Here is a 25844-nt window from a genome sequence, read left to right as displayed (position 1 = left end):
TTTTCATAGATCCTCACCTCTTCCTTTCTCACTTTAACATATTTATTTCTTGCTATCTTGAAGTTTACCTTATTTACTGGATTTCTATTTCTCCACCTTTTCCATGCTCCATCCCTTATCTCCTTTGCCCTGGCACACTTTGCATTAAACCAATCTTTCTTTCCTTCTATCTTAGGTATATATTTCGAGACATATTCCCTGACTCCTGTTTTGTATATTTCCATAAATAAGTTATATTTCTCTTGCACCCTCTCAGAGTTTTCCATTTCCTCCCAGTTAGCATATTTGTGTGTGTGTGTGTGTGTCTGTAAAGAAAAGTCAAAGAGGACACTCATAATTAGAGGATAAATATCTTCCTCTTGCTAGGAGTATGGGTGTGCTATTCTGTGTTTTTGTTGAGTGGAGATGTTTTACTGTGTTGTGGGGGTGTGGGGTTTGTTATGCTATGTTATTGGGAGTTTGGGGATTTTGTGGGTGTGTTATATTATATTGTGTTGTTTTTGAGGGAGATGTTATGCTGTGTCAAGAGTGTAGGTGTGTTATGCTTGAGATGTGAATGTTTTATGATGTGTTTTTAGAAAGGTGTGTGTACTCTGCTGTGTTGATCGTAGTATGTGGGTGATGCATTGTACATATAGAATTATACTCCAATATATTGAGATGGTAATCTTTTCCTTTAAGTGCAAGCAAAGTGACACCCAAGAAAATGGGAATAAATTCCTTTAGAATAGTGTGGGGGGAACAAGAGGGAGGGGGGCAAGTGTAGCAAGAGAAATTTGTTAATATGCGAGAAATTTTGAGGCTCCATGCAGTATATGTTAAGACATATAGTCTACGTGTGCTACATGAAATTTAACAATGTCTCTTATTCTCTGTTCTTTTCCCTATGCTAACATTAGTAGTAGTATTTTATAATTGAAATTATTGTGTATGTTAAAACAGCTTACCATATAAAGTTGGAGGATAAATGATACTCTGTCTGAAAAGTGAAGGGAACATGTACCTTACATCCCCCACACAATCGACACCCATTCCCAAAATAGAAGATCGATAAACTCTGGAGTTCCCTTCTGGGGAGGGGACCATAAATGTTCCCAGATCGGCCTGCTCTTTTGGTAGTAACCCAAAATATCTTGAAACCTCCCTCAACTTTTTCTTCATTAACTTCTGCTACATTCACAGTCTTTGATCTAATTTTCAATCTGTAGAATACCACCTCTCCTCTGCTAAACCCCACCTTTTCCTCACCGAAGCACAGCTGTCTGAGGCAACTGACAGTAGCCCTTTTTCTGTTCCCTTCTATTTTCTCTATCTTCATTTTCATTCCAAAGCTGGATATGTCTATTTGTGAAATTACTTAACTTGCTCTCATGCCCACATTCTTGAATATTTTGAGTTTTCCATCATCTGGCTTTGACTCAATAGTCACTCTCTAACTAAATTTATCTGTGCTGTCTATCTCTTGCCTAACTCCTTTGACTATAGTTGATTCTTTAAGTATTTAATTTCCAAAGTGGAGCACATTTTGTCCCTGTATCCTTTCATGGAGATCTCTATCCTTGGAGATTTCAATGTTCGCTACCAGCTTTGGCTTTCCTCTCCTTTCCTGACCATCATGGTGAAATAGCCTTCAACTTTGCTATCCTCCATGACCTAGAGTAACTGGTGCAACACCCTACATATTCCTGACCATCTTGGAGATACGCCCAACATTCTGACCTTTTTCTTACCTCTAATTCTTCTGCTTATGTTGTTATACTATCTTCTTTTTTGGGCTCCTCTGATCACAATCTCATTTCTGTATCTTGTCCTATTTCTCCAATCCCTCCTCAGGATCCCCAGAGTGGAGATGCCTCTGGCATTTTGCCTCTGCCAGTTTGGGGAACCTGAGGAGGTATTATGCTGATTTTCCCTGGAATGATTACTGTTTCTGTGTCAGAGACCCATCTATGTGTGCTGAGGGTACAACGGAGGTGATAGTGTCTGGCATGGAGGCATACATTCCACATTCTTTATCTTAACTTAAACCTTCTAAACCTTGGTTCAACACAGCCTGTTCTTGTACTATACATGATAAAGAGGTTGCCCACAAAAGGTACTTCAGCCTTCCATCTCCTGAATCTCATGCACTTAATATTTCTGCCCGAAAACATGCATAGTCTGTTCTTCAACTTGAAAAGAAAAAAAAAAATGTCAAAATCATTTAAACTCCAGCTCCCTCGTGACTTCTGGCATCTGGCCAAAAGCATTTCCAATAACTTTATTTATTGATCTTTTCCTTCTTTATTTCATCCTGATGGCACCACTACCATTTCATGTCTCTAAAGTTGAACTCCTCTCTCAAACCTTTGCTAACAACTCCTCCTTGGATGATTCTGGGCTTGTCCCTCCCTCTCCTCGTCCCTCTGACTATTTCATACATTCAATCAAAGTTCTTCATAATGATGTTTTCCATGCCCTTGCTAGCCTAAACCCTTGGAAGGCTTATGAACCTGATAGAATCCCTCCTATTGTTCTCAAAACTGTGTTTCCATGCTTGCACCTTGCCTGGCCAAACTCTTTCAGCTATGTCTATCAACAGAAAGTTTGCCTAAAAAGGGTGACGATTCTAATCCCTCAAACTACTGTCCTAAAGCTTTAATCTCTTGCTTGTCTAAAGTTTTTGAATCTATCCTCAATAGGAAGATTCTTAAACATCTGTCACTTCCTAATCTTCTATCCGATCACCAGTATGGCTTCCATCAAGGTCGCTCTATTGGTGATGATCTTGCTTTTCTTACTGAGTCTTGGTCATCCTCTTTTAGAGATTTCAGTGAAACTTTTGCTGTTGCATTAGACAGTCAAAAGCTTTTGATAGAGTCTGGCACAAAGCTTTGATTTCAAAACTGCCCTCCTACGGTTTCTATTCTTCTCTCTGCAACTTTATCTGAAGTTTCCTTTCAGACCATTTTGTTGCTGCTGTGGTAGATGGCCACTGTTCTTCTAAATCTATTAAGAGGGGTGTTCTTTAGGGTTCTGTCCTGTCACCCACTCTCTTTCTATTATTTATTCTATTATTCATTAATGATCTCCTTAATCAGACTTCTTGCCTATCCACTCCTACATCTTTTCATGTCCTTTCAGAGATGACCAATCCTTTAGAAAGTCAACAGATCATGCAGTGACCTCACAGAATGTCTGATTTTTTATCTTTCTAAGATTTCTGTTAGGGGCAGAGAAAACTTAGTAGTGTTCAATGCCTCAAAAACTCAATTCCTCCATCCATCAACTCGACACAACTTTCTAGACAACTATCCCCTCTTCTTCAATGACACTCAACTGTCTCCTTCTTCTACACCGAATATCCTCGGCCTATCCTGTACTGAAAATCTAAACTGGAAACTTCACATCTCATCTCTTGCTAAAACAGTTCCTATGAAGTTAGGTGTTCTGAGGCATCTCCGCCAGTTTTTCTTGCCCCTCCAACTGCTAACTCTGTACAAGGGCCTAATCCATCCTTGTATGTAGTACTCTTTGCATGTTTTAGTGGGGTTCCATTCACACAGTTTTATTAGATAGGATGGAATCAAAAGCTTTTTGTTTCATCATCTCCCCTCTTCTGACTGACTGACTGTCTTCTGCCTCTTTCTCACTTATGAAATGTTGCATCTTTTACTATCTTTTATCGCTATTTTTATGCTATTTGCTCTAGTGATCTTGCTAACTGCATGCCTCCCCTCATCCTACAGCTTTGCTGCACAAGGCTTTCATCTTCCTCTCACCCCCTATTCTGTCTAACTCTAATGCAAGAGTTAACCAGTACTCTCAATCACTCATATCTTTCTCTGGTAAACTCTGGAACTCTCTACCTGCTTCTATATTTCTATCTTCCCACAACTTGATTTCACATTTCAAGACATTTTTCCCAGTCTTTTGGTTCATTCTGTTTTAATCTAAGGGAACTGGCATTCCAAGTGGACTTTTTTTTGCTGACTTCCCTCCTTGCAAAAAAACAAAAAGAAAAAAAAACATACAAAATTATAAAAAGATTGAAGACATGAGTTCCCAGTCATGGCTTAAAGTTAAAGGCAGGGAACACAAAGTTTATGCACTTTAACATCTCGATCACTTCCATTGCTATTTCACTAGTCAGGGTTGTACTATAAACAAGTCATCTCCAGTTGTTTCTGTCCCTTGCATCTTCCTCTGCGACTCCCATCCATTGCAGTTCCACCACAGTTCCATCCCTCCATCGCTCAGGAATGTTAAATAATTGATAACATTTTTGGCAGCTCACACTTTGTTGGAGTGCGCAAGGCCAGGAAGGAGAAACTATCTCTGTTTGGTGGATTCCACTCTAGTGCTGAGGAGATGGCTGGCCTCAGGACATCCAGCAGAAGAGAGCAAGAGAACAAGCAGGAACAGGAGCAAGAGCAGGAGGTGGGAGAGGAAGGTAAACAACTTGATGACAAACCAGAAGATTATGGACTGAAAGTAAGTTCAACAAAAAAAATGTTAATTTTCTGATTGGTCTGTACATACATATCAAGGATGTCAAGCTTGAACCATTTTGAAGGCTGATTATTGCACTTAGTAATGGGTCTTAAGGGCCATCAATGATTTCATGATCATACATAGTTTTGACTAGAGTATAACTTATTTTGCTGGTTCTACTGTTTTACCTAGAACATATTTTTTTAGTTCCTTCTTACACATAAAATTTGTCTTGCTTAATAACACAACACTAATTTAAAAAATAAAAGATTGGTCACATCACATCCAGGTGCACAACTTATATCATATCCACACACGCCACACAGTTATATTACACCACACACTAGACCATTCTGTCACACCACACACCACAACAAGCCACTTAAGTACTCATATCACAGTCATTCACACCCAATCCAGCCCCAGCACAACTGGTTATCACATTGAGCCACATCACAACTCACATCTAACGCTCCACAACATGCCACATAACAACACACATGACTCAATCTCATAAAAGAAATAATGATAATTAAAAAGTTAATTAATAAATAGATATTAATAAATAAATAGATTGAAGTAACATTGCCCTAAAGTGCCTTAGTTAGCAGTGTACAAGTTTCCTTAAGTGTAACCATTAGTGTTGAATTGAAAAATCACTTGTCACCGCACAGGCTATATTTGATTTATGGACATTGAGTTTGACACCCCTAGCCTATGCAATCCTTGAAAACAATATATAATTACCTTTTTGGAAGCTTATCAGTATATATAGCATCGATAAGTTTTCATGATACTAGCAATTTTGAATTCCATCATGGCCTAAACCCTAAGAATCAGTGAATCTTGGTAAGTCAGCAGTTTCCTCCATCAATTGCATGTTCCCATTGCAGGTTCCTGTGGATGGGCCACCAACCATGGACCTATTCAAGGCAATCTTCCAGGACTCTGACTCTGACTCAGACTCAGACTCAGACTCAAAAAAGGAAAGCACTTCTCCAAAAAGAACTGAAGAGGGCCACCAGTCAAACACAGGTGATTCTTTCCATCCCGTCACTTACTCAGAGTCCCAACCAATGAGACTGGAGGGAGGAAGACCCATGGAGAAAAATGTTTTGAATGAACAAACTTCAGCCACCACCACCACCACCACCACCAGACGTGCAGGGCGTGTGAGCCGCTTTGAGCCGCTAAGAGAGGACACACCCAGCCAAAACAAAGAGCCTGAGGAACCAGCCAAGCCTATCAACCAGCCTGATGATATTGCCAAACTCACATTCATTCCCAGGAAGAAAGATCTACCCTCCTCAAAGCCTGTGTCTGTGGCTGAGGGAATCTTTGCTAATGTTGACTTTGTGGCTCTGAACAGTTACAGGAACCAGAGGCCAACAGAGGTGAGTGAAGACGAGGACAAGGAAGCCAAGCAGACTACACGAGCATGGCCAGAGGCAGTCATAAAGGCAGCTCAGGGTAAAACAACTAATGATAACTCTTCTTCATGTTCCACTGACTCTGAGGACGTGTATGGCCCACCTGCACCAAGCCACCTCAAGAACAGAGCTCAAGAAATTATGTCCACTCCACCAGTCACTCATTTCACTCCAGCAGCAGAAGCAGCAATTCAGAAGTCTCAGGGACCCAGCTGGATGGTGAAGGAAGGAGAGAAGAGTAAGAGTAATACAAAGAAACACAAACATAAATCTAAATCTAAGACCAAGAAGGAGAAGAAGAAAAAGAAGGATAAGAAGAGTAAAAGACACAAGGAGAAAAAGAAAAAGAGCCATAGAAGTTCAAGCAGAAGAAGAAAGAGCAGTAGTAGTAGTAGCAGCAGCAGCAGCAGCAGCAGCAGATCAGAGTCTTCATCCTCTGATTCTGATTAAATTAAGTTTGTTTGAGTCTTTTTGGAGTACCTGCTTTGTGAAAACACATTGGCCTGGTGGTGGTGGTGGTTGTGAGAGGGTTAGCACATGTCTCACCCCAGATAATCTGGACTTGGCAAAGACAGAATAGAACTTTCCTTTCCTTTGAATGACTATACCACATGCTAAGCCTGCCTAACCCAGTATGGTGTTGTATCAAACTAATCCCTTACCTTTCTAGGAGACTTTACTCTATAGTGGACTCATTTAGGCAGAAGGTGAGGATATGACAAGCTTAAGGTGCTGCCATTGCATTCCTTGACACTGCAGGTCCCATGCTAAGCCACACCAAAGCCACTGTAGAGTGGAGTTCTTAGAGAAGGGGATACATCAATCATAAAAGAAATCATGCTCATGGGTCAATCAAAATGTACTGTTGGCCATTGTTGAGACATTCACCCATCACATCATTGAAATGCACAGTTTTCCATACTCATATAAAGTTGAACATGTCCATTGTCCAGTTTTTAACAATTTAATTAATGTTTCATTTTCACTTCATATTTATTTATTCATTGTATAGAGATATATATAAGATAAAGTTCATATTTTAAAGGTAGATTATTCTTCAGCAGATTTATATTTGGAATATAAAGTGGGGAAGGAAACTGTGTATTATGAATGTAAGGTGTTATTCATCTTGTGTCCACCTGACAGAGGGTGGAAACTTTGCTGACTTGTGACTGTGACTAGCAGCCTACCATGTGTTGGAATCTTGCCATCATGCCCTTCTGAATGTATGGCACGTGCATTAGTTAGTGTGTATGTATTGGCAATATCCTGTGGGAGTTACTGACTCAACAGCCCAACCATCCTGTGTGTGTGTATTTACCTATTTGTGATACAGGGCTTGAGCTTGGCTCTTTATGTGCTGTCTCTAATTATAAGCGATTGATGGAGGATGGGGAGATGGTCGCAATAACTGAGGTCTTTGTGCGGCCTCCCAGAGCATCTTGCAGGAGGCATGTCAGCTTCAACCCTCTGTATGGAATATGAGAGGCCCTCTCCACCAGGGCAGTAATAACGTGGCCAAGAGTCAAGAGGGACATGTTGATGTTGCCAGCCTCCCTCGCTCTCTTCTCCAAAGCACCAGACCACCCTATGTTCTCCAAGCCAGCCAGGTCCACTAGATGAAGCTTGCTGGTCTTCATCAACTCATCACTATCTACAGTGTTCTCCTTCATGTGCACAATGACAGTGAACACAGTGTGGGAGCGACTGGAGTGTGCATTCATTAGGGTTGCTACTGTTTGCCTCTGCATTGACCCCTTCTCCAGGATTCTATATACATCAAATGTTGACCTCACCAGCACCTCCTCCAGGCCTTGAATGATGGAGACCCTTTTTCGCTGGAGTCTTTGTACAATCTAAGCTTGGAGAAATCATCATGGGCGGACAGCAGGTCAAACAGCTCTTCATTATACTGCTCCAGGAAGGACACTCTCATTGTAAACTTCACCTTCTGCATGTGAAGCTCATCAAACAGGTGGTTCACACAGCACGGGATGATGCCGGCTAGTGGATCCTCCTCCCATGTGTGTGTGTGTGTGTGTGTGTGTGTGTGTATCTACTTGTGTGCATGCAAGTTTGTTACAACAGACTAGTGTTCCTCACCACCCTCTGAGGGAAAAATTGTCAAGGATATGAAAAAAACGGGCAAGACACAAAAATGGCTAAGAGCATAGAGTGGTTGGCTGAGTATGTAGAGATCCCAGGACCATTGTTAGAAAGACAGAAATAAATAACAGGTTTTAAGAAATGTTTGTTTTCTTGAGAGAATGTCATACTTTATGATGCTTTGTGACTGCATTATAACTTGTAGTGCTTTAACACACTCAAACATACAAAATATTTACTAAGTCACATATAGATAAGTAAATAGTGCATGATAAGAGCAAGGGTGAGTATGATGTGAATTAGATGTATCATAGTGTGTGATCTGATACATAGCACAGGCAAGGTTGACAAAACTCCACTCTGGCCATGAAGATCATTGTGGCTTTCCTATTGGAGTGTTGTGAGCCTTGAATGTCCCAGTCCTCCACTATGGCCATGAAGATTATTGTGGCTTTCCTATTGGAGTGTTGTGTGAGCCTTGAATGTCCCAGTCCACCACACCCACACCCTCTATGCCACTACTGGGCCACATAAGACATCCTCCTTTCCTCTATTCCAACACTTCCATCAACCTCCCTTTCTTCATAATTCCTCCATGATCATCAAGCAAGACACTTCCCTAATTTTCAATAATCCTTGTGGGTCACTCTTTGGGGACTGGCCACTTAGTTGAGTTGACCCTTTTATTTTATTTTCAGGCTTTTTGTAACCCTTGGCCAGAGATTCTCTTTCATATCTGTAATATATTTTTGACATCAAGGCTGTAGTGAAGCAAAAGAAACTTTTTTTTGGGGGGATGCAGGAAGGATAACTGGCCATGGTCAAGAAAATATGGAAAAAAAAAAAGGCCCACTGGGTTACCAATTCCCTTAAAAATCATGTGAGTTATCCAAAATTCAGGGAGAAATGTCTTGAAACCTCCCCCGTAAAAGAAGTCAAGTCGTAGGAGGATGGAAGTACAAAAGCAGGCAGGGAGTCCAGATTTTACCAGAGGAAGATATGAATGATTGAGAATACTGGTTAACTCTTGCATTAGAGAGTTGGACAGAATAGGGAGGAGTTGAAGAAGAAAGCTTTGTGCAGCAAGGCCACAGGAGGGAAGGCATGCAGTTAGCAAGACCAACAGAGCAGTTAGCATGAAAATAGCGATAAAAGATAGTAAGAGATGCAACATTTTGGCGTTGAGAAAGAAGCTGAAGACAGTCAGTTAGAAGAGGAGACTTGATGAGATGAAAAGCTTTTGATAATATATATAGTTAGTTGATTGGATTAGTGAATGGCTTTCTGATAGGAAACAGAGAGTAGTATTAAATGGGGCAATGTCTGAGTGGAAGGAAGTGGTTAGTGGGGTACCCCAAGGATCAGTGCTAGGACCTCTTCTTTTCTTGGTGTACATTAATGATTTAGATATAGGAATTAGTAGCAAAGTATCAAAGTTTGCAGATGACACTAAGATAGCATGTGCAGTACAGGGTGAAAAGGACAATTACAGAATACAATGAGACCTGGACAGGCTGATAGCATGAGCAGACAGGTGGCAGATGGAGTTTAATTCTAAAAAGTGTCAGGTTATGCATTTAGGTAAAGACAACACAAACTTTAGCTATGAGATGGAGGGATGTTGGCTAGAGGCAGTAGAGGAAGGAAAGGATTTAGGAGTAGTGATAGACAGGACTATGAAATTTTCAAAGCAATGTTTAGAAGCAAGAAATAGGGCAAATAGAATCCTGGGTTTTATAAATAGAAATGTTAGTTATAAAAGTAAGGAAGTGGTGTGTAGCTTATATAATTCCTATGTTAGGCCCCATTTAGAGTATTGCATACAGGCCTGGTCACCCCATTATAGGCAGGATATCAACATGTTAGAAGCAGTTCAGAGAAGAGCAACTAGGATGATACCAGCATTAAAGCACCTGGAGTATAGAGATAGATTAAAGGAATTAAACATGTTTTCATTTGAGAGAAGATGTATAAGAGGGGATATGATAGAGTTATTTAAAATGTTTTCAGATACAAACTACATAGATGTGAGATCTTTCTTTACCTTAGAGGAGGGAAATAGGACTAGAAATCATGGCAGGAAGATTAGAAAGCAAGGCTGCAGGTTAGATATAAAAAATATTTCTTTAGTCATAGAGTGGTAGACTTCTGGAATACATTGCCAGAGGGTTGTAAATAGCACTAGTTTGACAATGTTTAAAAACAGATTAGATAAGCACTTAAATTTATTAGATTTATAATTATGTATAGCACTGCATGATAGTTTTTATAAGAAATTTACTATAGTTAAACAAGACATGATCCCCATGTATGGGGATCACAGATTGTAGAGGATTTCACTGCAGGACTTAGCCCTGTTAATGGGCCAAATATTTATAATTAGTATATAATGTATTGTGTACTTGTAAGTGTATCTTTAAGTACTGATGAGGAGGTCGCTGTGCGACTAATACAGGATAACCTAGATGGGCCCTGGTGGCCCTTTGTTATCCTATGATTTATGTTATATATATATATATATATATATATATATATATATATATATATATATATATATATATATATATATATATATATATATATATATATATATATATATATATATATAGAGAGAGAGAGAGAGAGAGAGAGAGAGAGAGAGAGAGAGAGTACACTGTCTTGAAGAATAAAAAAAAAGATTAAGTGAATGTTTAGAGATTGGAAAATAGAAGATAAGAAAAATAACGCTTAAAGAAATGAGAGAGAATGATACTTAAATGGTTGATAATAGGAAATCAGGAGGAATGGAACACAATAAATTAAGCATATTAAGATATGGGCCCGTACTTATAAAACGTTCCTAGGAACGACGCAAAATTGTGTTCAGCTAGGAAAAATTCTTAGGCACGACTTATAAAAGTGACCTAGGACAGTCCTAGTCGGTCCTAGGTAAGATTTTCGCATAGATGAAGATCGTTGTTACTTTGGAAAAAGATCCTATACTTAGCGTAGTCACGACAGAAAAAAATGCATAAATTGCTTGAAATAAAGGAATAGTATATATATTTTGCCGTTAAATACTATGTTTTAATTTTTTTTCATTGTTTGTTTTATCTTTTAAAAGCAATGAATACATATTTAATGGATGTGCTGATGTCAACAAAATGGAATGTAAACAAACCGGGCAGGCCAGCAGGCACTGCCAGTCGCAGTCAGCAATGAGTAAATCAGCGCTCAGAGAAGGGATAACGCTGCACCAGGTAAGATAATTTTAAGACATTTATATTGTTTGTAATAGTGAGAGAAGCAATCTTATTATCTATGGCCTAAAATTTAGCAAAGATACGCAATCATGCACTATTTGGTTAAACAGTAAGCCAGAGCCTATTATAGTTAAAGTTGTTTAAGAATAAGCTCCTTTTTTTTTCTCTCTCTCTCTAGTTCCACCCAACCAATGGAATTTAATGTAACTTTACGAATTCCCTATAATGTATAAATTACTCACCTAAGCTTACACAACTTAACTTAATCTTTTTTGCTCATATAAACACTCTTTATGGCATTCAACATTTTAACATATATATATATATATATATATATATATATATATATATATATATATATATATATATATATATATATATATATCTGGAAGGGGGAGTTGGGATGGAGTGTAGGGGGTGAGGTAGCAAATGCATTCCAGAAGAAAGATGTTAGACATAAATTAGATAGGATAAACAGAGATAGTGAAAAGATTAGGAAAGATTTCCAGGTGCAAATAGGAGAGAATAAGATTAGGATTCCAAATAAGGAGACAGCATCTAGGAAGGTAGCAGGACTTAAATGTTTTTATGTAAATGCCAGGAGTCTTAGGAACAAGAAGGACGAATTATCTAATTATATAGTTGAGGAGGACTTAGATGTTGTATGTGTCACAGAGGCATGGGTAAATGAGGAAAAGTTTAGGGAAAATAGGAAAGAATATGAAGTAGATGGATACATTATGTATTTACACCAGAGGAATGGTAGGATAGGTGGAGGAGTAGTTATTTATGTAAAAAAATCCTTCATTTCCAATCAGGTTAATGGTATTAAGGTAGATAACAGAGTAGAGTTCTTATGGCTGGATGTTAGAGTAAACAAAAGTAAGGTTATTAGAGTAGGAGCCTTTTATAGACCACCTAACCAGTCAGCAGATGTAGACAACCTTATGGTAGATGAGATAAATAGGGGGTGTACTAGTCAGACAATTATCTTAGGGGATTTTAATCTTAAGTCAGTAAACTGGGAGAGGATGGTAGGAGATGCTATTGAAAATAAGTTTATGGAAAGTTTTCAGGATAACTATTTAGTGCAGATGGTAGATAAACCTACTAGGGGGAGGAAGGTTTTAGACATAGTACTAACAAATATTGAGCATTGTTTAAAGGAAGTTGAGGTAGGAGAGACTTTAGCAAACAGTGACCATCATATAATTAGATTTATCATTAATTCCAGTAGGGATAATATAGTGAATAAGACTAGAGTCCCAAACTATCAGAAAGGCAATTATGTTAGGTTACGTCAGTTATTAGGAGAGGTAAACTGGGAAGATAGTTTTGGAAATAAAACTGCACAGGAGATGTGGGATATTTTTAAGGTTGTAGTAAAGGGTATAGTGATGCAGTGTATCCCTTACAAAGATATAAGGCAGAGAAACAGGAAGCCATTATGGTGGACTCACGAGATAGGTAGACAGATCAGAGAGAAGAAGAGGGCATATAGAGAGTTGCAGAAAAGTGGGGAAGATGTAGATTTGATTAGGTACAGACAGGTCAGGGATGATTTGAGTAAGGTTATAAAAAAAGTAAAAGGTAGGCAGAGATAAAACTAGCTAGAGCTGGGAGTAAAGATCCCAAAAAATTATATAGTTATTACAAGGTCAGTGATAAAAGAAATAAGGATAGGATTGGACCACTCAGAAAAGATGGTGTAGTAGTGGATCAAAATGAAGACATAAAAGAATTATTGAATGAACAATTGTCTTCAGTATTTACTAGGGAAAGAATAGGAAATCCTGTTACAAACAGTGCGACAAGTAGTTTAACCCGTAAACTGCGGCACTTACATTCAGAGGGTGTCTCCTGGTGCGGCTAAATCAGCGAACGATTGACTTTCAATGAAAGATATATACTTTATAAAGATGTGTCACATATTTTATTTCACAATTCTATAACTCAAAATTTACTGTAGCTACCATATTTCTAAGTATGTTTTGCCACAAAAATGGATTTCTGGCAGTATCTGGAGGCATTGTGGAGAGCGGGATGGGAGGGGGGAGGTAGGGGGGAGGCGGCAGGGGGGATACACACAGACCGCTTGTTGCCACTGTTCGTCGATGGGACAGTGTTGTCAACACTCGAAGAGACAACATTGAAGATTCAATGTTGTCTCTCTCTCTCTCTCTCTCTCTCTCTCTCTCTCTCTCTCTCTCTCTCTCTCTCTCTCTCTCTCTCTCTCTCTCTCTCTCTTGCTTGCTTCAAGAGAAATAAATGATAAAACAAAAGTATTTTATTTCTATAATGGCAATTTCCATATAAGTAATATTCTTTCCATTATTCTGACACTAATATTTTGAATCGCAAATAAAGTAAAAGGCATCAAAGTATATGGAGTAAATAACATACATATGGAATGGATAAATTGGTCAAATAAAAATGCATATGCACTGGTAATGGTAATGCAAAATATTGTTCTAGCCTCCTATTATTTTACAATTTTTTTTTCTCTCTCTCTCACACACTTTGTTCAAAATAAATAAGTGAAACAAAAATACTCTTGCTTGGTTCACAATAAATAAAGGAACGAAATATTAGTTCCGTGTAAGCCACAATAACATACATATCATACTATATATCTGTGTGTGTGTGTGTGTGTGTGTGTGTGTGTGTGTGAGAGAGAGAGAGAGAGAGAGAGAGCGACGATGAGTCATGACTCATGACGCGCGGCCGACACGTCTGAGTGTTACAAACGTCTAGTGAAGATGGTCTTGTTTCCATAATCTTATTCGCTTTATCTCTTTTCTATTATACAAAAACAACTTCTATACTACTAAATTATAGCTTCCTCTTACCATACATGAGACTCAAACTCTAATATCTATGAGAGGAATGCAATGTCGACTAAATAAAATAAAAACATAGTGGTTTCATTTTTCCTTTATAAATATGATATAAATAACCAAATTCTTATTTCACTTAACCCTCGGCTATCACGCCCAATTGGGGCCAAAATAGCCGCGCTATAGCCGAAAACGCGATAGCCGAATTGATTTTGGCGGGAAGGCGGTTTTGGCCAATGAGCTCTCAGATATTCCATTACGTCATGGCAGGGCGCGTGATAGCAGGCAACTGAGGTCGCGATAATGAAATTTTAGTAGCTTTTCATGGGTGCGCGATAGCCGAAGTCGCGATAGCCGAGGGTTGACTGTAGAAGGAAATAAATTACGAAAAGAAAGGTTATTAGAAGACAAAAAAATAATTTCAAAGAAATACGAATCACGGGAACTTTATGGTGCCTGTTTAAAAAGAGCGCTTCCAGAAGGCGTACAGCAGTTTGCCGCCAAGCCACCCAGAAGGCGTACAGCAGTTTTTGGGTTAAGAGCTTTAGAAAATATTGATATAAAACCGGGAATTATTAGGAAATTTATTCTTGAACTAGACGATAGGGAAGCTAGTGGTTCTGATGTGCTACATGCTAGAGTACTTAGGGAGGGTGTAGACAATATTTCTGAAGCACTTAAGTTAATCTTTGAAAGATCACTTGGTTTGCTGAGATACCTCAGGACTGGAAGTTAGCTAATGTTACACCTATATTTAAAAAAGGTAGGTAGGATGATGCGAATAATTATAGACCGATCAGTTTAACTAGTATAGTATGTAAGATACTAGAGAAAATCATCAAGGGTAGTACAGGCAACCCCCGTTTAACGAAGGGGTTATGTTCCTAAAAAACACTTCGTTAAGCGAACCGATTACAACAAGTTTAACCCCTGATCTGAACTTCCATTGAGAGTAAGCAAAGTGAGAGTGCATCATAGTACAGTAAAAGGTTTAATGAAAGTAAAAATTATGAAGTTAAACATTTAGGTAGTTTAATTTAAGTCATTATAATGTACATTAATGTATGTATGTATGTAACTTTATAATGTTGATAATCTTAACTTTATGAAGGGAGGGAGAGTGAAACGGGAAATACACTAACCGGCAACCTGTGGAATGTAAACAAAGTGCGCATGATGGTACCGCATACAAAACTTATGTACCACATTTCCACGAGGCTTTCCATTTTATCCATTGTAGAGTCACGAGTTCAGATGGTTCTTTTAGCTTTCAAGAAAGATGCGGTCTCACCAGCCTTCTTAATAGAGTCTGCTAACTTGAAAATAGTAGACAGTAGATGGAGTCAAGATGGTGGCCAGCAATGTTATCAGTTTTCTGGCTTCTCTCTTGTCTGTGAATAATACCCAGCTTCACTTCGAGAGTAAGACACTTCCTGGTCTTCTCAGGAACGTTAGGCCACATTGCAGGGCGTTTTGGTGGTAAGTTGAACTAGGAAAGATGAGCTGCTGGTGACGCTGTTATGTTTTGACTGGGGAGATCTTGATCTTGATCTTGATACTACAGGCAACTCGGAATCACTCCTGAGCCGGGTCTTTGGATTGGCAGCTCCTGTAGACGACAAAAAAAGGCACACAGAAAAAAAAGAAGAAAACGGAAACAGGGTCTTTTGCTCTAACTGTCTGTACATCTGGCACGCCACATTCTCTCCAGAAACTCCTTCACCGCCTCAATCATCCTTTCATTCGTTTCTCTACTCAGTCCCAGCAGCACCACCATCCACTCCCTCCCCGTCTTTTCCACTCTTTCGTTCCTATTATACCCTAACTCAGTCAACACCACTTGCATCATCTCATACCTGTCTCTGGCATACTTCACACACTCCAGCATCACATGCTCCACCGTCTCGTCCTCTCCCGAGTCACACATCTGGCACACTTTGCTGCGGGACTCAGACCACCTGTAACTCCTTGCATTCACATCCATACACTGTGCCCTGGCTCTGAAGAGATCACCACCCAGGCTTCCAACGTACCACCTCTCATACATCGGGGCCTCTTTCACCTTGTATCATTCCAGAGTAGTCTTCGTTCCATCCCATTCCTCCACTCATTCAGTCCCATACTCTTCACATCTCTGTCTATCTCACTCTTCCACTTCCTCGCATCCCATTCTGTTCCCACTCTGCCTCCTCTTGTCACGACCCATTCCAGCTCATTCTGATTCACCCCAGCCATTCTCACTGCCCACCCAACCTGTAGACCATTCCTCTGTCATTCTCATACACCTTTTCCTCCATTTGCTTCCACTTTCACTCCACAGATACACCTTTCTTGCTATTCTTGCATCATCCATTCTCTCAAGTACCTAAGTGTCGCTTTTATAAGTCTTTCCCTAAAAGAGCTCCATCCCATATCCCCTCTTAAGGCTTCTACTGCCGTGTACCTCGGTGCATTCAGTGCCAGCCTAGCTACTCTACACTGCCCCACTTCTAACTTGTCAATTTCACTCTCGTTCCAAGCAATCACATCCATACCATACATTATACTGGGGACAGCCACACTCTTCCACATTTCTCTCAGCACGTCATACTTACTTGCTCTCATCCTTGCCGCGCTTCCTAAACGGCCCACCCACTGGTTCACCAAGCTTATTTTTTCATTCTTTGACTTTTCACACCCATTCGGACTCATCCACATCCCTAAGTACTTGTATTCTTGTGCCTGCTTCAACTCATTCTCTCCCAACCTCCATGCTGCATTACATTCATCCTCCGACCTATTCACAATCATCACCTTACTCTTCTCACTACTAAACCTAACTCCAAAATCTCTTCTATACCCATCAACCACATCCAGCAGACTTTGCAGCTCCTCTGCTGACTCACTCATAACCACTACATCATCTGCATAAAGAAGCACACCTATCTTATCATTCCCCACACTCACTCCTGCATTCATTCTTCTCATTCTTGCTGCTAACTCCTCTTGTGTACAGGCTGAAAAGGGTTGGTGACAAAATACATCCTTGCCTAACTCCTCTCTCACTCCTCACCCAGTCTGTTTCTATATCTCCTAAACTGTACTTACCTCTGGTATCAACATACATGCTCCGCACTATGTTGACTATCTTGGCACTCAACCCAATCTTTTCTAGGACTCTACCTATAGTAGAACTCATCCGTAGCTACCCACAAGGTGTGGCTCCTCTTGAGTGCGACGTTGCCACTGCTATACCAGTACCTTCTTCAAAGAAAACGGAGTGATGATCGTTCTCTACTTCACTAAAAGAAGTCAGAAGAGACCCAAATACATATGCAGCTATACAGTACATTAAATGCAATAAAGATTCTGGTTATATACATGAAAATGAGACAAATAATTTACATGTTTGTCAAATAAGTGCACATACGAGTAGAAACACAGAGTAATATATTGAGTGGTTCCTTGCTTAAGTCAAAGGTAAGAGTGTTGCCCGATTTGCTTTCTCTTGCAAGAAATATCTATTAAGGCGGAATATGAATTCCTTGGTCTGGCTGCGCGCAAGACAGTGTATGACGGGGAAGCGTCAGGGGGTCCCAAGATGTATTAGACTAATACATCTTGGGGGGTCCTTCCATGGTGGTGACCAGAGAGGAGGAGCGAAGCGACACGTGCGTGGCAACCTGACTCACCCCCCAACCTCCCCGAGAATTTCCACCTGGGTCGTGAGTGGCAACGTCGCCTGACCTGATATGACACATCACCGTCCATGTATATGAACTAGCTTAATTTATTTTTGTATATGACAATTATTTATATCATCTATCACTTAATTAAGGTTTCTGAATGTTCTGAGAACGTTTTTTTTTATAATGCTATGATTACAGGGCAATGAGTAGTTTGTGTTTATTGGAGATTTGGCATAGTCTCACGGCAGACATGGCCAACGCCCTATGGGTATGTACGGATGAGTTTTAGTATAGCATTTCTCTATTCACCCTATCATAAGCTTTCTCTATATCCTGGAAACCCAAATACAATTTACCTCCATCCCTCATTTTTTTTCTCAATCATTTCATTCACCACAAACATGTTATCCTCAGCTCTCCTGTCTGCACAGAAACCATTCTGCTCCTCACCTAATACTCCAGCTCTTTCAATCCACTTACACAATCTGGCATTCAACACCGCACTGAACACTTTGCCTACTGTATTGACTAACCCGATCAGCTTGTAATTTTTCAACTCATTCTTACTCTTGTGTCCGCCCTTATGCAGCAGTGTCACCCTGCACTCACTGGAGTGAGTGGTGTGTGTGATCTTGATCTTGATCTTGATGCTACAGGTGACACAGAATTTCTTCTGAGTCAGGCCTTTGTATCGGCAGCGCCTGTGTTGTCCACGAGAGGCTTGATCTTGATCTTTATTCTACAGGTGTCTCAGGATTTCTCCTGAGGCAGGCCTTAGTACCAGCAGCTCCTGGTGTATTCAAAAGCCTGTCAGCTTGCATGATACGGTGGGGCTTTCAAATTTGGAAAAAATTACCTGAATAAAACTTCGTTAAACGAGCAGATGGTAATAAAACGAAACCTTCGTTGTAGCGAAATTTCGCTGTGTGAACCTTTGTTAAACGGGGGTTGCCTGTATTTGGGAGCATTTAAATGAGAATAGATTAATTAGAGATATCCAATGGCTTTAAATCAGGGAGGTCCTGTCTTACAAATTTGCTCAATATCTTAGAATATATTACCAAGAAGTTAGATGATGGAAATAGCATAGATGTTATATATCTAGATTTTAGCAAGGCGTTTGATAAGGTACCGCATAGGAGGCTAGCGTACAAATTGAGACTACATGGGATAGGGGGTAGGTTAGTAGTAGTATTAAATGGGGCAATGTCTGAGTGGAAGGAAGTGGTTAGTGGGGTACCCCAAGGATCAGTGCTAGGACCTCTTCTTTTCTTGGTGTACATTAACGATTTAGATATAGGAATTAGTAGCAAAGTATCAAAGTTTGCAGATGATACTAAGATAGCATGTGCAGTACAGGGTGAAAAGGACAATTACAGAATACAATGAGACCTGGACAGGCTGATAGCATGGGCAGACAGATGGCAGATGGAGTTTAATTCTAAAAAAGTGTCAGGTTATGCATTTAGGTAAAGACAACACAAACTTTAGCTATGAGATGGAGGGATGTTGGCTAGAGGCAGTAGAGGAGAGAAAGGATTTAGGAGTAGTGATAGACAGGACTATGAAATTTTCAAAGCAATGTTTAGAAGCAAGAAATAGGGCAAATAGGATCCTGGGTTTTATAAATAGAAATGTTAGTTATAAAAGTAAGGAAGTGGTGCGTAGCTTATATAATTCTTATGTTAGGCCCCATTTAGAGTATTGCATACAGGCCTGGTCACCCCATTATAGGCAGGATATCAACATGTTAGAAGCAGTTCAGAGAAGAGCAACTAGGATGATACCAGCATTAAAGCCCCTGGAGTATAGAGTATTGCCAGAGAGGGTTGTAAATAGCACTAGTTTGACAATGTTTAAAAACAGATTAGATAAGCACTTAAATTTATTAGATTTATAATTATGTATAGCGCTGGATGATAGTTTTTATAAGAAATTTACTATAGTTAAACAAGACATGATCCCCATGTATGGGGATCACAGATTGTAGAGAAATTCGCTGCAGGACTTAGCCCTGTTAATGGGCCAAATATTTATAATTAGTATATAATGTATTGTGTACTTGTAAGTGTATCTTTAAGTACTGATGACGAGGTCGCTGTGCGACTGATACAGGATAACCTAGATGGGCCCTGGTGGCCCTTTGTTATCCTATTATTTATGTTATGTTATGTTATATCAGATTAGTAAAATTATGTACTTTTTTCAGGAGGCAGGAAACCAACCGTTCCTGTCTATATCCCAGTTCAAGACAAACTTCTGGTCGTGATTGAGGATAACACCACCTCAATTTCAGGTGTTGAGAATGCCTGTGACAGAACAACCAACAGCTGTTATCAGTGTTCCTGTAGGGTACGTCTTTTTTTTTTTTTTTTCCCCCTAAGGATATAAGTTTGGTACTATACATTGGTATTTGAGATTCATTATACCTTTCATTACGTTTTTTTTTTTTTTTTTTTTTTTCCTACCAACTGCTAAGTAACATATTGATGGTTCTCATAATTTGCAGTATATTGAAGATCATGGGGGTAGAAATTTACATATCTTGTTTATTTCTTTACAGATTTTATTTTCATATTGGACCAAATGATTTCACTTAAATACAAATTAGATATATAAAATAATTGTATACACATGCAGTAACAGACTAGTCCTGGAAGTGCAGATTTATAAACGTGATACCAAGTTTTACTAGGGACATACACCTAGTTCCTGTGATTTGGTTAATTTAGTCCTTGGTTATATTACAGTCAATCATTAATAAGTGTAGGGTTCAAATAACACAAACCTGCATATTATAACAAAAATATGCTCTCCTAAGTATAAAGAAAAAAAAACAATCAGTATGCTCCTCTCTCCCACAGTTGGTACAGCAAGCTATGGCAGGAAAGCCAGAATATCGAACTGCTGCAGAGGGACAATAACTTCCAGTGCACCCATCCTCTGCATCATTGCAGGATCTTGCCAAGATGACATTTGAGGAGTTCCACCACCTGTCTGAGAAAGAGAAAAATAGATAGGGTTCAATATGTTGATATGCAATACAAACTAGCTCAAATATTAAAAAAAGTAATTCTTTCCCATCTCCTCTTTCAGTAATATAATACTATTTTATTTTCATTTTGTATGATAACCGTGGCATAGTAATAAGGGGGTAAGCCGGGCAAATGCCCCGGGCAGCACATTTCTTAATGGGCAGCACAAGCGAGGCTACTGAGAGTATTGGTGTTCAGACTATTGTTTTAGAATTTGCAACATTGAAGGTATGCAAAATAATGATTTAAAGTTGATGGATGTATAATATAATATGTATACATAATACACAAATGCTTAATTTTACATTTTAATTATTTTTGGGTACAGCATTTCCAGGTTTTGCCCCCATGTAAATCTATGTCTCACTACGCCGCTGTATTTTATTTTATTTTATTTATTTATTTATTTATTTATTTTATTTATTTATTTATTTTTATTTTTTTTTTTATTTATTTATTTTTTTTTTTTTTATTTATTTATTTATTTTTTTTTTTTTGTAGGGAAAAGGGCCAGCCAAGGGCAGAAAACAGAAAGTTAAAAAAAGGCCCACTTGAGCGCTGGCTCTCCAAAGAGTACAAAATGTGCCAAAACCGTCAGCCAGAATTAGGGGAGCAAAAGGTATGAAAGGGCTGTGGTATTTAACAGAGTATTAAATATTGTGATGTGTCACCTTAGTATTATTCACTACCTATCTTTAAAAAAAAAAAAAAAAAAAATTTCCAGTAATATATGTAAACCTAATTCCAACTGAAGCAGTTTACGTAAAGTGGTTCTGAATTGATCAGAAAGCAAAATTCAGTGGTTATATTAGAAGAAATATCTTGGTTAGGTTAAGTTTAGCTAGGTTAAACTTGGTTAGGTTAAGTCAAGGATTCTAGGGAGGATATACGGGTTCAATGGGCAGGCTGGAGGAATTGATTAGGGAACCTAGCTTTCAACAGATGGTGCACAGGTCATAGGTAGTAAGGGGGTGAGGGATGGGGAGATCCATCAGCGGGGGAAGATAAGCGCCGTTACAAGATTCAAACAGTCAGTCAGTCACGGGAAGGAGCGCAAGGCACATCAACCATTGCCCGCCTCTGCCTGGGCCACACCTCGCTCAGTGCTCATTTGCATCGCCTACATTAGTCATGTGACCCATTCTGTCCTTGGTGTAGGACTACCTTGAGTCCATGGAACATTTCCTGCTTCAATGCCCACGCCTCCTCTCTCACCATACTGCATTACGCTCCCGGCTCTCCGCCCTGGCCATCACAACACTCGACCTGCCCACCCTCTTGGCGGCCTCAGGCGTCCACCTTTCCTAGCGACCTGCTGTATTTCGCCTTACTTGTGCCTTCTTGAGGAAGACCGGCCAGCTACCACGACTGTGATACCCACACAGGAGTACCCCAGGACTCATAAGGATCCATAGATTTTCATGGCCTCTTTTGAATCCTTATGAGCCCTGGGGTAGTCCTGTGTGGGTATCACAGGCGTGGTAGCTGGTCGGTCTTCCTCAAGAAGGCACAAGTAAGGCGAAGGACAGCAGGTTGCTAGGAAAGATGGACGCCTGAGGCCGCCAAGAGGGTGGGCAGGTCGAGTGTTGTGATGGCCAGGGCGGAGAGCCAGGAGCGTAATGCAGTATGTTGAGAGAAGAGGTGTGGGCATTGAAGCAGGAAATGTTCCATAACCTCAGGGTAGTCCTGCACCAAGGGCAGAAGTGGTTACAAGACAGACGTAGGCGATGCAAGTAAGGAGTATGGTGTGGCCCAGGCGGAGGCGGGCAGAAAATGCATATATATATATATATATATATATATATATATATATATATATATATATATATATATATATATTTATATATATACAGTAAGGTCCCGAGTTGCGTCAGAGTTACGTTCCTGAAACATGACGTAAGTCGATTTTGTACGTAACTCGAGTTTTTGTACTTTCAAAGCATATTATCGAGTTTTCAACCAATCATTTTTTATGGTTATTCAGGTAAGTAAAAGGTTATATTGTTATATTGGTATATTATTTACAACTATGTAGGAATATATTGATTAGGGCCGCGAACGCGAAGGACTGCAGGTTGCCGAGAGGGGCGGCCTGAGGCCGCCAGGAGGGTGGGCAGGTCAAATGTTGTGACGCCCAGGGCGGACAGCTGGGAGCTTTGTGGAGTGCGGTAGGAGTAGAAGCGTTATATAAGTAAAAGGTTATATTGTTATATTATTTACAAGTATGTAGGAATATGAAACACAAGCTTGTTTTTGTTGTTGATTAGGGCCGCGAACCTGAAGGACTGCATGTTGCCAGAGGGGTGGACGCCTGAGGCCACCAGGAGGGTAGGCAGGTCGAATGTTGTGACGCCCAGGGTGGACAGCTGGGAGCGTAGTGCAGTGCGGTGGGAGTAGAAGCATGGGCAGCGGAGCAGGAAATGCAATAGGAAAGGGCAATAGGGATCAGCAGACAGGCGCAGACGGTGCAAGTGACCTGCAAGTGTCGTGTGGCCCAGACGAAGGCTCCGGAGTTGTTATTGTTGTGATAGGTGCGCGAGCCCTCAAGGTCGTCAACCTCCCTATTGTCATGGTAACGGGCTTCCCATTTTCTTCTTCACTCCCTTACACACAGCTGCTGCCTCCCTTCTCATGTCTTTTAATTATGTCCACTTTTTCTTGTAGCATAATGGTTTTCCATTTCTTAGCATCACTGCTATCACTCAGGAGTTTTCTTTTTGGTGCCATTGAGCAAGATACTAAGATAGTCAGCAAACACAAATGTAGGAACACTCTTGCCAGGGGCGACGGTGTGGTGGAACTGAGGTGGGCGGTGTGGCGGATAACCACTAGTGACGCCTGGCGGCCAACAATAACAATAAACCCCGCGCTTTACGATTTATAAATTTTCAATTTTTTAAATCTTAAATTGCCTTATAGTGGACTGACGTAACTCGAGACCGATGTAACCCAGGACCTTACTGTATACATATATATATATATATATATATATATATATATATATATATATATATATATATATATATATATATATGAACATGTTTTATTTGCCTTATAAGTTCATAACCACGAGAGAATGCAGGGAAAAATAAGGGGCGGGGGAGGAAGCATGGGAGAAATTTTAAGTTACTCCTAATAACGTTTTCTATGAAATTACTCGCTTCCAACAGATGGCAGCACCATCGCTGTCCTCCAAACTTTAACCCACACCAAAACTTCCTCTATATATTCCTTGGGTTAAGTTTAGTAAGGTTTAATTGGATTAAGTTAAGTTTAGTGTGTTAAACTAAGTTAGGTTATCTTTGGTTAAGTTAAATTGAGTTAAGTTTCACTACATTAACTCTGGTTTGGTTAAACTTGTTAAGGTTAAGATTAGTTAAGTTACATTGGGTTAGGTTAACTTTGTTTAGGTTAAACTGTTAGGTTGGATCAGATTATATTATTTGCTTCACAAGTAATGACATGATAATAGATTATTTGCTTCAGTACACTTCTTACATTCAGCCATATGGTGTACACAATACAGTTCTTTTTCACCACCCTTGAAATAATCCAATATTAATTTTATCCATCCCACGCATAATCCTTCTCCATAATTTCATCCAACAAAGAATGAATATCTACCTACATGTTATGCATATCAGTTTTTCCATGCTACATCTATTGTCATGTCTCCTATCCTGTTTACTTATTTCTAAAACCTGATTGGTTTCTTTTACCAATTCCTTTCACCCATTTGGAAAAGAAATATATTCATGCTTTACAGCTCCACAATACATTGATACAGCATAATTGTTACTCACCTTAGTAAAATCACCACCTTCATCTCATGTGTTCCTCCTGTGTCGGACTTTGAAGGGCGTCTCGTAACATGTCTGTCACAAATATGACCCGTGCACGATCCAAGCAATTCATCTTGACGAGTTTTTCGTCGTTATAATCACACAGCACGTCTTTCTGAGGTCGAAAACTCTTCAGGTGACGTCTGCGGTCTTCTACGACGCCATGTTTTTTTGTCCTAGGCGCTACCTGACACCGCTAGGCGCTAGGCCACCTCCGTACTTAACATAACATAACATAAATAATAGGATAACAAAGGGCCACCAGGGCCCATCTAGGTTATCCTGTATCAGTCGCACAGCGACCTCGTCATCAGTACTTTAAGATAACCTTACAAGTACACAATACTTGGCTTAGGAATTTCTCGACGCAAAAGCTTTTATAAGTAGTTCCTAACGTTTCCTAGGCAAAATATGCGTCTTAGGCAAAGTTTTCGTCCTAGGCACCTTTTATAAGTACGACCATGATTATCTACATAGTGGCCAACTACATGTGAGAGCTTCAATGAACAGCCACAGCTACAACTATTCCTATCCACACGAAAGTGTCATAAATCATGCAGCAGAATTCTAACAGAGAAGATCTGATACATTTCTTTTAAATTATATGTCAAGCTCGCTAAATATCACAACCAACAGCGAGAAAGATAATAACCAATACATTTCACAGAGGGTTATCATTTGGCCCTAATGAATGAGTCTGGTAAGCGCAGACACTCAAAAAGAATGACAAGAAGTGTGATGAACAAGTGAGTGCAAATAGTGTAGTGGATGTGGTGGGTACAGAGATCGACTTCTAGAGAAGTTTAGAGATAGCGTGTCTGGAGCATGTGAAATGGCTGAAGGAATGAGAGCGAAAATATAGGCAAGGAATGCGATGACAAGAATAACCAAAGTGGCTAGCACTCACATATGGTTCTTGTAAGAAATGGCGTCAGATAGATGGATACATTGCTAAATGTTTCTAGAGAGATAGATAGTAAATGGGGGGTAGGTGGTAATCTGGAAGCAGCTGTGTAAGGCAGCCTTTGTAGACTTTTGTTTTTCATTAATTTTACACCGATTAAATTAACACAATTGTTGAGAGTAGATCGTGATGTGGTCAAGTTAATCATAAGATAGTGAGTATATGAAAAATACTGACCATCAAATACGTGAAAGTCGACAAAGTAAAAAAGTATTTCAATGATAAGTAGATAGGCTTAAAATTCCCT

The 25844-nt window shown here is 39.7% G+C and overlaps 2 protein-coding genes and 1 long non-coding RNA gene across 4 annotated transcripts in view; 2 read left to right on the top strand and 1 right to left on the bottom strand.

The window, feature by feature from the left end:
- LOC123512434 (G patch domain-containing protein 1-like) overlaps positions 1 to 8151 on the top strand; it is a 176940-nt gene extending 168789 nt beyond the window's left edge. For both annotated transcript variants that reach the window (XM_045268848.1, XM_045268847.1), the window contains exons 14-15: positions 4272 to 4473; positions 5367 to 8151. In XM_045268848.1, the coding sequence (XP_045124783.1) occupies positions 4272 to 4473; positions 5367 to 6353 (1189 nt within the window). In that variant the 3' untranslated portion in view covers positions 6354 to 8151. The remainder of the gene's footprint in view (positions 1 to 4271; positions 4474 to 5366) is intronic.
- LOC123512201 (kinesin-like protein KLP2) lies at positions 7274 to 7839 on the bottom strand. Its single transcript, XM_045268444.1, has 2 exons — positions 7700 to 7839; positions 7274 to 7610 (listed from the first exon to the last, which is right to left on the bottom strand). The coding sequence occupies exons 1-2, from the start codon at positions 7837 to 7839 to the stop codon at positions 7274 to 7276; spliced, it is 477 nt and encodes a 158-aa protein (XP_045124379.1).
- Positions 8152 to 11091: 2940 nt separating the features above from the next.
- On the top strand, positions 11092 to 21487 carry LOC123512182. The gene is made up of 3 exons (XR_006677041.1): positions 11092 to 11248; positions 19966 to 20108; positions 20621 to 21487. It is a non-coding gene; the product is annotated as an uncharacterized LOC123512182 (long non-coding RNA).
- The last annotated feature ends 4357 nt before the right edge of the window (positions 21488 to 25844 follow it).

Source organism: Portunus trituberculatus, chromosome 33, assembly GCF_017591435.1.
Source record: "Portunus trituberculatus isolate SZX2019 chromosome 33, ASM1759143v1, whole genome shotgun sequence".
NCBI classification, from domain to species: domain Eukaryota; kingdom Metazoa; phylum Arthropoda; class Malacostraca; order Decapoda; family Portunidae; genus Portunus; species Portunus trituberculatus.
The sequence above is the reverse complement of the archived record's forward strand: the minus strand, read 5'-3'. Positions and strand labels throughout refer to the sequence as shown.